General features: G+C 39.4%; 1 protein-coding gene across 3 annotated transcripts in view; it reads right to left on the bottom strand.

Annotated features, from left to right (window-relative positions):
- Positions 1–14,592, bottom strand: part of PCDH19 (protocadherin 19) — a gene marked incomplete at both ends in the record, with an annotated part of 106,644 nt that overhangs the window by 42,924 nt on the left and 49,128 nt on the right. For all 3 annotated transcript variants that reach the window (XM_081222197.1, XM_081222198.1, XM_081222199.1), the window contains one exon: positions 5,821–5,879. In XM_081222197.1, the coding sequence (XP_081078323.1) occupies positions 5,821–5,879 (59 nt within the window). The remainder of the gene's footprint in view (positions 1–5,820; positions 5,880–14,592) is intronic.

The raw sequence follows: 14,592 nt of genomic DNA, 5'->3' as shown, positions 1-14,592 counted from the left end.
GATGAAGAGCTATGCCATGGACACAATGGCTACATTGTCATTCTCCACACTTGGTCAAAAGGAAATCACAGCAGATTTTTAACATATGACCAACCTAGATGTAGAATGCTTGCTGCCCTGAATATGAAAAGGAAAAGATCAAAAGGGCAGTAACTGGAAAGCCATAATTGTCAGAAAATGAAGGGCAGAAGGGGGTGAAGCATTGACCTGTTTGCTAATTATTTTCAGAAAGAATAACTGAGCATCAACTGTATTAAAACTAAAATCACTCAATAGGCCAACTCACTCAGCTCCTCCAAATTATGTCATGCAGCTACTCAGCCCTGTGGACCCACCAGGATGCAGTTCTATTCAAAAATCAATCATCTTATGAGTCTTTTATGGTCATTAAGACCAAATGGAAACACATGCTTTAAAGTGTGTCACCACCTCTAGTTTTATGGCACAGATTTGGAGGCTTCCTGTAAATACTAATCGCACAGCATGAGCAGATTCAAAGTTTGTTTTTTAGAAAAAAACCTGGTCCTGCCCACATGCACCCCTGCACCTCAGGAGAAAGGAAACCTGCCTGGATGGTATTACTGGTTCCTACATTTTTATAACAAATAATTTTTTGACCTGCATTTCTGCTATCTGAAGCATGCGAAAATTTCTTTAATCCACAATGCAAAATTGTCACCTTAAACCACAGAATTCAACCCTGAATTGACTGCATTTCAGCAGTTGCTAAAACTTGCTTGAGATATACGATGATGAGGGGTGTAGAATAAGGACAATGCAATTAACCATTCCTTAGAGCAAGGTTCTCAACCTCGGCACCATTGATATTTTGGGCTGCATAATTCTTTGTTGTGGGTTGTAGGGGGGTGTCCTGTGCACTGTAGGATATTTAGCAGCATCCCTGGCCTCTACCCACTAGATGCCAGTAGTGCCCCTCCCAGAAGTTACAACCAAAAATGTCTTCAGACATTGCCAAATCACTCCAGGGTGAGAACCACTGCTCTAGGTTCTTTAAACTCTATTCCTGTAGCATATTAGATTTCCTGACTGTAGTGGAAAGAGCACTGAACTTGGAGTCATGAGAACAAGTGATAATCCATAATCTGCCACTTCATCTATGGGAACCTGGGCCTGATAGCTATGTCTTTGTGCCTAGACTTCCTTGTCTGTAAAATGCATTTGCTGGGAATTCCCTGGCAGTCCAGTGGTTAGGATTCCACGCTTTCACTGCCAAGGGCCCAGGTTCAATCCCTTGTTGGGGAACTAAGTACATCATTGTTAATCAACTATACTCCAATTTAAAAAAAAAAAAAGAAAGAAAAATAAAAAACTTAAAATAATAAAATGCATTTGCTAAAACCTCTTTCAAGAGGCCATTTTGAGGACTCAATGAGATAGTTCACAGGAAGTACCAGGTATACACAAATGCTCAGTGAATGGTTATTGTTTAATATGATCCTTACTCCCATATATGGTAATGCTTTCATTGAGTTACAATTAAATATTATGTCCATAGTCTTTTTATAGGATTGATATAGGAAATGTATATATAAAGAATGTTTCTATATCTTCTATAAACTATAGTCAGACATCGTCCACTATGTTAATTTCTTCTAAAATTCAGGGACAGGAGAAAAATTCTCCTGTCAAATGTGTATCCTTCCTTTATTAAAAAATGAGAATGACATGCTCTGGTATACTTACCTTTCTGTCTTGGCTTCTCAAAAGCTTCAAGGAAAATATAATGTTTAATTGCAGTGAGTTACATGCCAGGGATCTCTATTTAGCTTCTTGTAATTGGTTTTGGATCTGTCTTTTAAATTTTTGATCATCATTTCTATATGCATCTAAATATTATAAACCACCTCAGAGCTTTTGGATTTTGGGGTAGAAAGAAGAGAAATAATAAAATAGAGAAGAATTGGCTACTAGGACTTAAGGGACTGGTAAGGTGAGAATAAGTCATATATTCTCTAAAGAAAAAGCAAGGAGTATTAGCCCCCTCCCCCAAACCTTAGAATAGTTAACCTGTTTAAAGCTCAGTTTGCCCATCTGACAAACTAAGTACCACTTACTCTCTAAGTACCACTTTCTCTCATCCTGTAAGGACATTTAGTGGCTTAATGAATGGATTTCTGTAAGGCAGTTTAAGACAGTAAGCAAGATGCTGCAAATTGTAAAACAGCCTGGTAAATGGCCACTCACCCAAAACAAATAACAATTTATGCCAGGCATAAAAAATGCTGATTCCACTTGCTTTATTACCTGTGTACTTCTTGGGAGATGAACAACTTGTAAACCAACTTTTGTGGGACAATAAATTAGGGTTCCTTTTGCAATGGTATTGTAAATACAAATGTTTCTATTACTTGCTCTGGTGGCCAATAGAGGGACAAGTTTGTCTGAGAAAACTTAGAACCAGATTCTGCACACAATAATTACTCAGAAAATTCTTGATGAATGACCGTTAATAACATTCTGACCCATATTTACCCTTTAAAATATTAGAAATCTTTCCAAAAGACAGAAAAATCTAAAAGGAAACAGGTCTTATCTTCCTAGTAGGTCACACCACATACCCAGGAAATACCTTCTGAGAATGAGAAAAGAGTGAAAATCAAAAGAGAAGGGAAACTATATTTAAGAAACATAAGGAAGATCTCAGAGTGGTTCCTGGACCACCTGTATCACAATCACCTTGGGAACCCGTGAAAACTGGAGATTCTCCAGGGATGAAGCTAGAGACTCTGCATTTAACAAGCTTCCCAGGAGATTCTAATGCACATAAAAGGACAGAAATTGCAGGTTTATGGGAACATTTAATGCTAGTTTTCAATGGAAAAATGCTGAGGCATTTTTTTTCAACTTTTTCCCTCCATTCCTTCAATAAACATGTACCAGCATTTGTTATAGACATGGCACCATACAAGGTGCTGCAAAACCCCAGGACAATTTGGGTGGAAAAGGAAAGCACTATGCATGGTTTAGGAGCCAATGCTCATTTTTTTCCCCACACTGCTTCAGTACCATGTTCATTTCCTGTTTTATTTTCTTTGAGCTATAGCCACATGCACTGCTTGATATTGCTCAAAAAGTACTGCAGAAGCAGGTATCAGACAGCAGCACAGAAAACTGGCATGAGGAAAGAGTGTTGCAGCAGGGGCAAAGTAGCACTGCTGGCTTTCCTTGCTCTGAGATGACAACAAGGAAACAAACATAGCAGGAAGGAAATCCATCCAGAAAAAATCCTAACTGTCTTGGCTTGTTAATCTGGACTCTGACATAAACCTTGGGTATACCTGCAGGTTACAGGTCATGTTCTGAAAAAAAGAAAAAAAACTACAGAAATATATTGCTAGATTACTCAGTGCAGAAGATTATGGGTGAATGTGCCATATATCTTCCACTACCCTTCCAGATATACTCTTCACTCTTCTCAACCTTGATTTATGCTAGGAGAACCCCCTTGCCCTCTGGCTTTCCTTTGGTTTACCCCAGGTAGACAGATGAGAGAGAGAAAAAGAAGTCTGAGTGTAAGACAGTTAACAGCTGCTGAAGAATGCCAAAAAGAAGGGTCCAAGAAGCATCCTTGGATGGGTAGAAAGTGAATAGAGGAAGAAAAATGGATAGGAAAAGAAGTTCTCAAAGTTGGCCTGAAATTGGATTGGCATTTAAAGAAACAAGGACTTGATAATAAAATTAAAACTGATAATCAGATTAAGAATGTCCTGGCCAGGAGCTTTTTCCATGCATGTAAATGGATCCTCAAGAAACCACATACAGCGAAACGCCTTTCAAACATCACTGTGAGCTATTTGAACATGGTTTGTGTGGTTTTATCACCTAGTCACTACTCTCTTAAGATTTTCTACACATTTTACATTTAAAATCGTTAGTCCCCCCAAAAAAGCATAGCACACAAGATTCCCTGTGTCTTTCCAGGTATTGTGTTTTGTCTAAATTCAATTGATCCTATACATTCCAAGGCCTTTGTGGTTTTCTAAAGCCCTCAGGGTTCCAAAAACAGAACCTGGCAAAAATGCATGTGTCCCTGAGCTTTCAGATGTTTCCTCTTAATCAAGGTTGTCTCTGGTAAAAAGCCACTATCTTTGATTTCAGGCAACATCAGGAGATTTTTCCACCGAGATCCTATTGAGTCCAGGTTGTGCCTTTTGTGTGTCTGTGTGTGCAAACAAAAACATATGAAGTAATTAATCAAAATCAGAAGTTCGAGTGAGTCCAAAAGCTGCTGTGGAAATACATGTGTCCTGAAAGCTAAATGTTCGAACATAAGTTTTCAACTCATCAGTTTGCCTTGTGCATTGGATATTCAGGTCTGACCTAAGATGGTGAGGGTGCCCAGGAGTCTTAGCTTTCTGCCATGCTATGAAAATCCGGCTTATGCTATGAGTTTAACCTGGTCGTAGAATTCCCAGGTACCCAGAGCTAGCCCAAGGGATCTATGAGGATAAGGTAAGTCACTGTTTTTACCAGAAGTTTAGAAAAGGGGCTATGAAATAACAGTTCTGAAGCAGAAAGAAAGCAAATTTCTGCTGTGGTTACTCTAATAAGTGCACAAAAAAGAGGGCTTTTTCCCTCCTAATAAATCAGTCGGATAATTTTGAATTCCTTCCCTTTGGTTTTTATTCTGTGGGCCAAGAAAATATTCAAAATGGATTCCTCCGAACCCCTCAAAAACTTCCAAACAATGCTATGACTGTTAATACTGGGCTATCCATTTTCAGATAATTAACGATCGACACTTAAGGTCACAAGCAATTCCAGACCGATACAGATAAACCTAGCATGTTTTCAGGGGTTACTGCAGCATCGTGAATTAAATTAGATCTGAATTAAAGTTGTTTGTACAACAAACTAGTTTATTCCTCGAATCCTACCCTTCTGGTGATGTAAACTTATGGAATTAGAGCCAGCAAATAATAGAATTTTCAGATCTTCTCTACTGCAGCTCTAACATACCCTGCTTGCTTCTCTATTTCATTTCTATTATTTTAACAATCACACACAGAGTTCAATTTTAGCTGCAGAATAACGACTGGACCATTCAAGAGAATATTTGCTTCAAACAGTAATAAAGGCATCATCTGAATGGTCAGTACCAATTTTTCTGCACAAGTTCTCTCCTTAGAGGACTCCCTGAACCCCTTGTCTTGCCTGGCTTGGGCACCTCAGTGCCCACCGCACCATATAGAAATCTTCCTTGGCAGTATTCAGCTCTGTATTCACATACATTGTAGCTCCATGGATAAATGAGTTATGACCAACCATTCACACAAATTTCAACTTTGAACACTTCATTTGAAATACTTCTATTTCAAGATTTATTGGATTAGGCAAATATCTTTTCTTTCCCTCTCTCATCTATAAAGTTTTTTAAAGATAAGGAATTAGTTTATCTGTCATTAAAATAGCTTTAAAATGATTTCAAAGTTGTCAAAATAACAGCCTTGCTGGAATTCACTAGAAGTTCCACAGGAGAAAATTTTAATATTAGATTTCTTAATCATCACATAAAACTGTATTTTAATATGACCCCAATTTTATTTTGTTAATTATTTCTGTATACAGTTATGTAAAGAAACATGATAAAATGTCAACAGTGATTCTAGGTGGCGGAATTACCAGTGATTTTTACTTAGTCTTTTTAATGCTTTTCTGAATATTCCTAATTTTCTACAATAAACAGATAGGCATTTTCATTTCAAAATCTGAAAACAGCACCATTAAAAATATTTAATCTTTCTGCTTTTTATATTAAATCAAGCTTAGTTGTAGAAATAGGCAAGCAAACCAACATACCTTTTGATTAAATGGGCTCGGCTGTTCACGTAGTTAGAGTCAAAAGAATAGTTTTCAGTCTGCAGTGGGGGGAGAAAAGATTAAAAAGGTTACAGAGATGATTCATGAAAAGAGCTAAACTCTCTTATTTAGGAGGAATTTTTCTACTGGGCAAGAGGCAATGAATGAATCAGAAACCAAGGCCATAGTGGTGCAACAGCCTGACGAATGCCTGCCACCTCCTTGGGCCCTGGGGGCTCTGTTGCGGCAGCTCTCCCAGGCAGATGAAGATGAACTTGACACAAACATCCCCTAGAATATGCCTGGCTACCGACCATGCAACCACTTAGGGAAGATACAGCATGACCCAAAATCTTTACAGAAACTAATTGCTTCCCATTCCCCAGTGGACACAATTCTGTGCCCATCAAATTGACTGGAAGTTCAAAGGTATTTTTATTAGTAGTAGATAATTAACATGTTAAAATATGTATTCCATAGATATGGAAATGCAAGCAAGGTAATCACTGTAGATTTAAACTGCACTTGCCTTTGTTTTAAGACATTTTGCTCAGCACTGGTTATACGGGAAGGCCTTCGTTTTATCACAGACATAAAGGCAAACAAGTATTATGCCTAAAACGGGATGAAGGGCAGTCCACAGGGGGTGCCAAAGCCTTTCATGTGAAACATGAAGTTTGCAAGCAAACCTATCATAGCAAGTTCCTATCATTAAAACACCACTGTCTAATCTGGTTATAGCAGACTGCCTGAGCAATGGTTTTACAAAAGCAAAGGCAGAATACCTGCCAGATGAAAGAGATGGGCTAACAGCTGATGAGCATCCAGAGGTTGGGGGTGGATTGAAGGGGGGCAGCCTTAGAAGGGGGAATACAGGGAAAAGTCAACACTGAAGTAACTGAAAGTCCAGTAAAGTGGATCTTACCTCCAACACTAAAGTACTACTCTCCTTGAACCATTGTATAAACTGAAAAATGCCCAAACACATCTCCTCCGCTCTCCTGCCAGTCTACCAGAAATTCTCACCATTCTCACCATTCCTTAGGGCCTTCTGAAATCACTTCAACTGAAAGTGCCTGGGAAAGGAAACACAATAGCTGTCGAGCTAACAAAATAGTACATTCCTTTCCGATGACTACGTGCCGCACATTAGCTGCGCTAGGCTCTTAGGTGCAGCTTTATGTTTCAAGGAGCTCAGAATTTCGTAGAGGGGAAAACAGGACAGGTGATAGCAGATCTAACTACCACATGAGCACCAAACAGCCAGTAGTCATGATAGGGACCCTAAGTATCTAGAGTAAGTGGGGATGGGGGTGGCGAGTAGGTGAGAGAAAGAAGGAAGAATATATGGAGAAGAAAACTAAATCCCATCACTGCCCTGTACTTACTCAGGCATGCCCATGCCCTCCACATGCCCCTTATTTGAAGATGAGCTGTATAATATCCACCCGCACTGCTTTTATATAGAGGATAAAATCCCCTTTAATGAAAACCACAAGTAAGTTTTTGTGCTGTTGGAAGGAATGGATTGGGAGAATGAAAATCAAAAGGGTCAGTTCACTTCTAATTTGTTCGTAAGAAAATGGAGGCTGAAATTGTTGCAAACATAATTACAGAAGGAGGAAGCAAACTTGAAGGTGCATGGGGAATACAATGCTGGAAGAGGTTGTCTATCAGTCAGTCAACCAACAAACACTTCTTGAACTGATTTTTATACCAACATAAAATGCAAAAATGGTGTTGGGTAAATGTGCTCTTCTATGATATTCAGTACAATATATAATTTAATAAGTGGAAATCTCCTAACCACCACCCCAAAAGCATTCTATCCAAATAAAACAGGGAATTGATTAAGCACTCAGGAGTTTAATTATTAGTTTGTACAACCCGGGACAAATTACTTAATTTCTACATGTCTCATTTTCCTCCTCTATAAAATAGGCATAATAGAACACAAATCCAAAGGGGAATTTCAAGTGCATTTATCATGACTCATGGTGGGAATCATGGAAACCCTTATCCTCTGCTTTCTACAGAAACTGGATACCAGAGTAGGAGCAGGGATTTGACCACATTCGGGCAATAAAAGAGTAACATGCATACATTCCATCTCAGCCTCCAAACTTCCTAAATCATTTTTTCAAGAAAGTTAATAGATAGAGAAACAGATGTAAAAGAAAAGAGGATACTGGTTTTACAGGGAAAGCATGAGCAACATCCCAAGATACTGTCATGTTAAAGAAGCCAGTTTTCAAGTAGAATATTTTACATAGACTTGCATATGAGGGTGTCCAATCTGTGTGCACTGTGCATCAAATATGGAGCCCTGTGGAGATGTGACCTCCAGGCATGGTGCCAGAACTCTGTTTGGGCAAATAAGCAAAACCATACAAATTTATCCTTGGTGACTGTACTACTTCTTGGTCCTAATGGAATAATATATCTCACCTTGAGGATTCCCACTCACAGGCACTGAGTTAAAAGAGGACACAGGTCTAAAAGGCTTGGTTATGGAAACCTTAACAATTCTCTTTCCCTTGCTGTGATATACAGGTGGGTTAACCTGGGCAGAAAAGCCAGCCATGATCTGCCACTGTAGGTAGGAGAGTATCATTGAAGCTTATCACCTTCCTATCTTTCTCCTTTTTCTTAGTCTAAAAGAGTAAACCCTCCTCCCATTCTCATGGGTCCTGGCCTTCAAATGTAAATATTCCATTCCCCAAACCAGCACCAACCATAATGGACACATGGCCCATGCTGCATCCTCATGCAATTAGAAGTACTGTTCATGAGGCAGGTTACTAGAACTGATTTTCCCATAATGGATGGAACTATGCTGAGTCATCCATTGTCTTTTGCCTCTTTAATCAGTATCAGGTTTCTTTGTGAGGCAGCTTGGTTAGTGTTATGGAAACAACGTATGCAACAGAATTATTCTAATTGGGTAGGATACACTATTCTGGCCTCATTAGAACTATAATCCAAACAACTGAGCTAACTGGCCATAGATGGCCTTTTATGGGTCAGGGTATACTAACATCAAGTGTTCTTGCTTGTACTGATTCAAGGCGTGTGCTCAAACCCAACTCCTGTGCATTGAAAGAGTCAATTTTTTTCACACTTCAGGTAGAGCAAACAATGAGACTCAGACCACCCTGAAGAAGGAAATAATCTTTTCTTAATGAATAGTTTGCATGCCTTAAGCCGGTGATTCTCAGCCCTAACTGCACATTAGAATCAACGAGGGAATTTTTTTTTTTAAATACTGTTGTGAAGGTCCCACTCCAAGAGATTCTGAGGTAATTGGCATGGAATGGGGCCCAGGCATTGGTGGGGTTTTTTTTGTTTTTTGTTTTGTTTTGTTTTGTTTTGCGGTATGCGGGCCTCTCACTGTTGTGGCCTCTCCCATTGCGGAGCACAGGCTCCGGACGTGCAGGCTCCGCGGCCATGGCTCACGGACCTAGCCACTCTGTGGCATGTGGGATCTTCCCGGACCGGGGCACGAACCCGCGTCCCCTGCATTGGCAAGCAGACTGTCAACCACTGTGCCACCAGGGAAGCCCGGTATTTTTTTTTTAAAGCTTCCCAGGTAATTCTAACAGACATCCAGAGTGGAGAACTCTCCTGAGCAAAAGACGGGCCACAGGCTTTGACCTGATGTGCTGTGTTTTCTAAGGCAAGCCCAGCTGTTTAGAAGATGGATCTCTTTTGTCAGATTATCTGCCAAGGTGATCTCAACAGAAGATAAAGAATGACAACAGAAATACACTTTTTAAGAAATAATAGAAGAGCTTTTCTTTTTTGCATGAATGTATTGGCTCCTGGTTAGCCTTATTTAATCAAAATTTGCTTGACATTATTCCAATCCCCTCTCTAAGTATTCTAAATGGCAAATAACATGAAACATTTGAGAGGGGAAATTTTCTCTAAATGTCACATTAATTTCACTAGGAAATGTCCCCATCTCTAATGAGACAGCCAAGTTAACACAGGAACACAACAAAGAGACAAGAATATTTGTTTCTGAAAAACCTAAATTTTGACATTAGAAAAAAAAATGGATCTAGAGCAAACTTTTATTTTCTGTCTCAGTGGTAAATAAGAGTCACTTTCCTATCATTTAATATATTTCTCCCAAATCCCTTCTCTAATTAGAATTCCTTATCCTAGGATTCACTGAGAGCAGACATCTCACTTTGTTTAGGTTTAATAAAATCTTGATTTTCTGAAAACCTAAAGAATAAATACTTCTGGATAGCAGAGTTTTTTAGATAGCTTAGTGCTTTCTCCTCTAAGGACTAAAACTTTGATTTAAAATCCTACCCATTCTGCCTTCTTTTTGAAAGTTATCACACAGTTCCTTATTGGTTCCTTAGAAGAACCTTTCTAAACATAAATCACTGTGCCGTGCAGGTTTTGCCTGTACACTCACTGACCCCAAAGCACTGTGTTTTTTGAGTTCTTGCCTTTAATTTTTAACATACGTCTCCCACCAACTTGCTATAAAACACTCAGTATTGTTACTTCTCAGTACTATTAGTATATCAAAAGCAGCTCCTCTTCTGTTTCAAGTTTGATATTTCCACTCTGCTGTCTTGGAAACTATATAATTATATTTGTTAGAACAGTCTAGAAAATGAGAGTTAAGTTCTGGGTAGAGAGCTGAGATGTTTTTCTGAGAGGGAAATGACGTGATCTTTACTGTAGGGACTTCTGTGTAATGTCTTGGGTTTTGTTGTTGTTTGTTTTTTTTACCTGCTCAGGAGCCTTCTTTGCTAACTACTTTCTACTCGCAGCTCCTTTCTGGATATGGGAGGTTTCTAGAGAGACTTTGGGGTGGGTAGTATGTTATTATGTTAATGAGTCTGGCACATCTGAAGTCAAATACTTCCACTTTGTCAGGCCCCCAAGGTACCAGAATGCCCTACTTTAATTGTCATTTTGCATTACTTTCACAGTTGACTGACTTGTGCCCTAGTCTCTGGAAGAGTGACTGCGACTCTCTCAGCACCACATTTATCACCAGGAGAGACTTCAGCCCTAAGGAGAAACAAGCCCAATAAATGCAGATATCCAGGACTAGAATATTTGCCCAGCGGCACAAATCCCCAGGTCATGCTACAAAGTTAAAAAAGGTTACAGATGCTGAGATGAAAACAGAAATTCATCAAACCTTAAGGTTTTCATTTGAAAATGAACAGCCATTTTAAATTACACTTTAAAAGTCCCATCAAACTGAAAAGCATTATAACTGCGATCTGCTAACTATTTTTTTAAATTTTTCACTCAGTCATCTTATCAATACAAATAGGAAAACTGGAATCCTAAATCAGAGGCACAGCAAAATGATTTTTAAATGCTGGTTCTTGATCAATAATGATAAGATGCATAACCTTTTTTTAAAAGTGATTGCTGCTTTAGATGTTCAAATGGCATCTCCTCACAAAGGCGTTTTTAGAAAATGAATCGACAAATGGCTTTTTCCTCCTTACTATCCTCAACACATAAAAATTAAAATGTAAATTCTATATAAAAACAAAGCCAACATGCCTCCAGTTAGAATGTATATTCAAGGACATCCATCCAGACAACAAAAGCTGGAGGAGGAATTAGTAAAGATGGAATAAAAGGCACCATCCCCAGAGCTGCCATCACTAGAAAGCTCATATTTACCCTGAACTGGAAAACAAGCTAAATAAACTTCCACTAGCCATGCCTATGTACACACCAGCACTAATTCTCATGCACACACATGCGCACACACGTGTGCACACACACATGCAGTTTGACTACAGTAAGCAAGGTGGTGTAGTGGGGTGACCTGAATTCCCTCCTCATGTTTGTCACTGACTCATTGATGGCCTTGAATAAATCACTTGATCCCTCTGGAAGCCTTAATTTTTCTATCTAGGAAATGAAGAGAATAACCCAAATGATGCCAATGTTCCCTTCGAGCCCCCTCAAATTGTAGGATTCTAAAACAAAATGGATCTTGTTCATGCACTGATTCATATATTCATTCATCCATTCAAAACACATGCACCAAACCCTGAGGATGAAAAAAAAGATATAGACTGTACCAGTAAGGAGGTCACAAATTGATAGACCTCTTGCTGGGGATGGTTAAAATGTCAGCCATTCAGCAAAACATGAAACACACAGACACAGAGGCACATACACCTGCAGACACATGCATATACTTGTACACGGGCTATGGAGTGCAACTTTGAGAATTACACTGCAACTTTACAGAACTAAGTAGCATCCTAATGGCTTGATGGTAGTAGGTGATGCACATAGGAGGATTTGGCCTTTATATTTGTTACATGTACAAACCCATATCACAAATACAAACCACAGCCCTCTCCTATCAAATGAGTTATAAAACTTACGAAGTTCTTAGAAATAGCACGTGTGTATGTCCTTTTGGCTCTACTTCAACAGCTTTCATCACCTTGTGACACTACTTCTTCAGTTCCATTTGCCTTTTCCTCTAGCCCATTTTGCAAAACGTTATGTGGATAATCTTCCTCGCCCACTATTTTCATCACAGCATTTCTCTTTTCAAGGCCTCAAAGAACCCTTTCAGTGGTTCCCTGTTACATTTAGCACTAAATCTAAATTAAATCTTTAGCTAAGCAGTTATCCAACACAAGTCCTCTACTTCCCTCATATCTCATTTCTTTCATTTCTAATATGTCTACATCCCTGATCATCCCACATAGCTTAGCATGTTCTCAGCACTTAGTGTACAGACTGTGTGATTTAGTTATGCATTTCCTCAGGTTCTATGATTACTTCAGTGTGTAGCATGTCAGTTCATCCTCCAACTGGATTGGAAGCTTTCATTTGAAGTGTCACTGCCACAATGCTGGACACTTAGCAAGTACTCATGTAATGAATCCATCAATGAAAGACCAGAGAAGAAATGGAAGAGGTTTAGAATGAAGCTTCTTATTGCAGTTAAAGCAGGTGACCAATTCTATTAGGCCAAGGTGGTCTTGTTTCTTCAGAAAGTATCTATTCTGCCCACTGTCTTCCGTAGTTACAGTTTGTTCTCTGTCCTCACTCTCAACTATGACCTTATAAATACACAGTAGTCTGGATATAACTGCCAAGGATAAGATGCCACAGTTAGGTGCTTCCTTCCCATCATCCATCATATCTCTGGGAATGGCAGTAGTGACACATGATACTGTTTCCAAACAAGGGGTAGATAAAATTTCTGCAGATTGACAGCGTGGCAGCTACTTTTCTGCATGTGGAAGGGAACTCTAGGATTCCAATGGCTTTTAGGACAGGGCTATCAGTGGGAAACACAGCCCATTTAGTTAACATCCAAGTCAAGTTGAAAGAGTTCCCCTCTTGTTGGCCTTTTGTCATCACTGCTAAAATTCCACTGGCATCATTGATGTGGTCAGACTACCTAGAGGTGACAAAGGCAGCTTAGGGAAATCACTTTTCCCCACCCTCATCTTTTATTGGGTCAAAGTTGTGACTTTAGAAGAGCAACCCAGTGCAAATTTTACTACAAAGGCCTCCTTGAGAAACCTAGCAGCTTTCTTCAGGAATCCATGCAATTCAGAGGCAAAGAGCCTACTGAATGACCAGGCTAAGCACCATCCCATTATATAGATAAAAGCAGGTTTCTGAATAAGGCTCTGGGACCCTTTTCTAAGTCCTCTGTGGGGCACAGTGCACTTTAAAATAATATCTGCTTATAAAAAGCTCTGAGGAACCAGTTAATGCCTATTCTACACAGGAATGCAAAATCAACAAGACTTGGGTGTGGATACAAGTAGTTTAAATAAAATGACTAACCCAATCACATGAGTCATACTATCTCATCCCACATAAACAAAATTCAACCTGAGAAGTAAATAGCTATCAACCACATTCACCAATGGAGCAAACCCTGAAGTCTAATCACCATCCCCAAATATGTAACTACAACACATTAAAGCTATTTTGCAGGCTCAGAGTGCCTTTCATCCCCAAATATTAAAGTACTTTACAAGCAGGTGCCAATTGTTACTCTCCCCCTTAAACAGCCAAGAAAACAAACACACAGGTTAAGTGCTACAGCCACGTTAAATACTGATTCAGTATTTAACTGTGACTACTCTGTCAGTAGAACAAGTCACAAAAACAAGAAAAATCCCCAGGAACACTGTTCTTGGCATTACCTACTACTGAGATGGAAAGCAAACACAAGATGGAAACATCAGGGAAGTGATTAGTCGGCTTTATACCTATTTTTCTCTGAATGACTTTTTTGGCTATTTTCAGTGAGTGGGTCAGGAGAGTATAGTGTAGCAGATAGACAAAAGAAAAATTTGGCACACACTAACTGGAGATAGTTCTCCAGACCTAGATGGAGGACCCAGTCACACAGCCCGAAGGATCCAGGAATGAGCTACTTTCTTCCCTGCAACCTTGGTGACCATTTCAATTGTCCTTTAGAGGCATTTACAACCATCTTTACAAGGTGACCTAAGATGACTAGTGATGACTTAAGGGGTAGCTTCAACTTCAGAAGCTATGATTTGGTAAAGCTGGTCTAACTGACAGTAAGAAACCAATATCAGACGTCCCACAAGCAATGGCCCACAGATCCACAGTATGAGCTCTCCTGAATCCAGCCTATCTTTGAGCCCTCCTGGCTTAGAGAAGGTCCAGCACACTGAGCTGGTCCATTTCTGCTAAATTCTATTTCATTGGTCTCAATTCTCTACTACTTAGCAGCTACAGAGCCTTGACTGCCTGCAGAGT

This window comes from Mesoplodon bidens (assembly GCF_964165515.1).
Source record: "Mesoplodon bidens genome assembly, chromosome: X".
Lineage (NCBI taxonomy): Eukaryota > Metazoa > Chordata > Mammalia > Artiodactyla > Ziphiidae > Mesoplodon > Mesoplodon bidens.
Note: the sequence above shows the minus strand (reverse complement) of the source record. Positions and strands in the feature narration are given on the sequence as shown.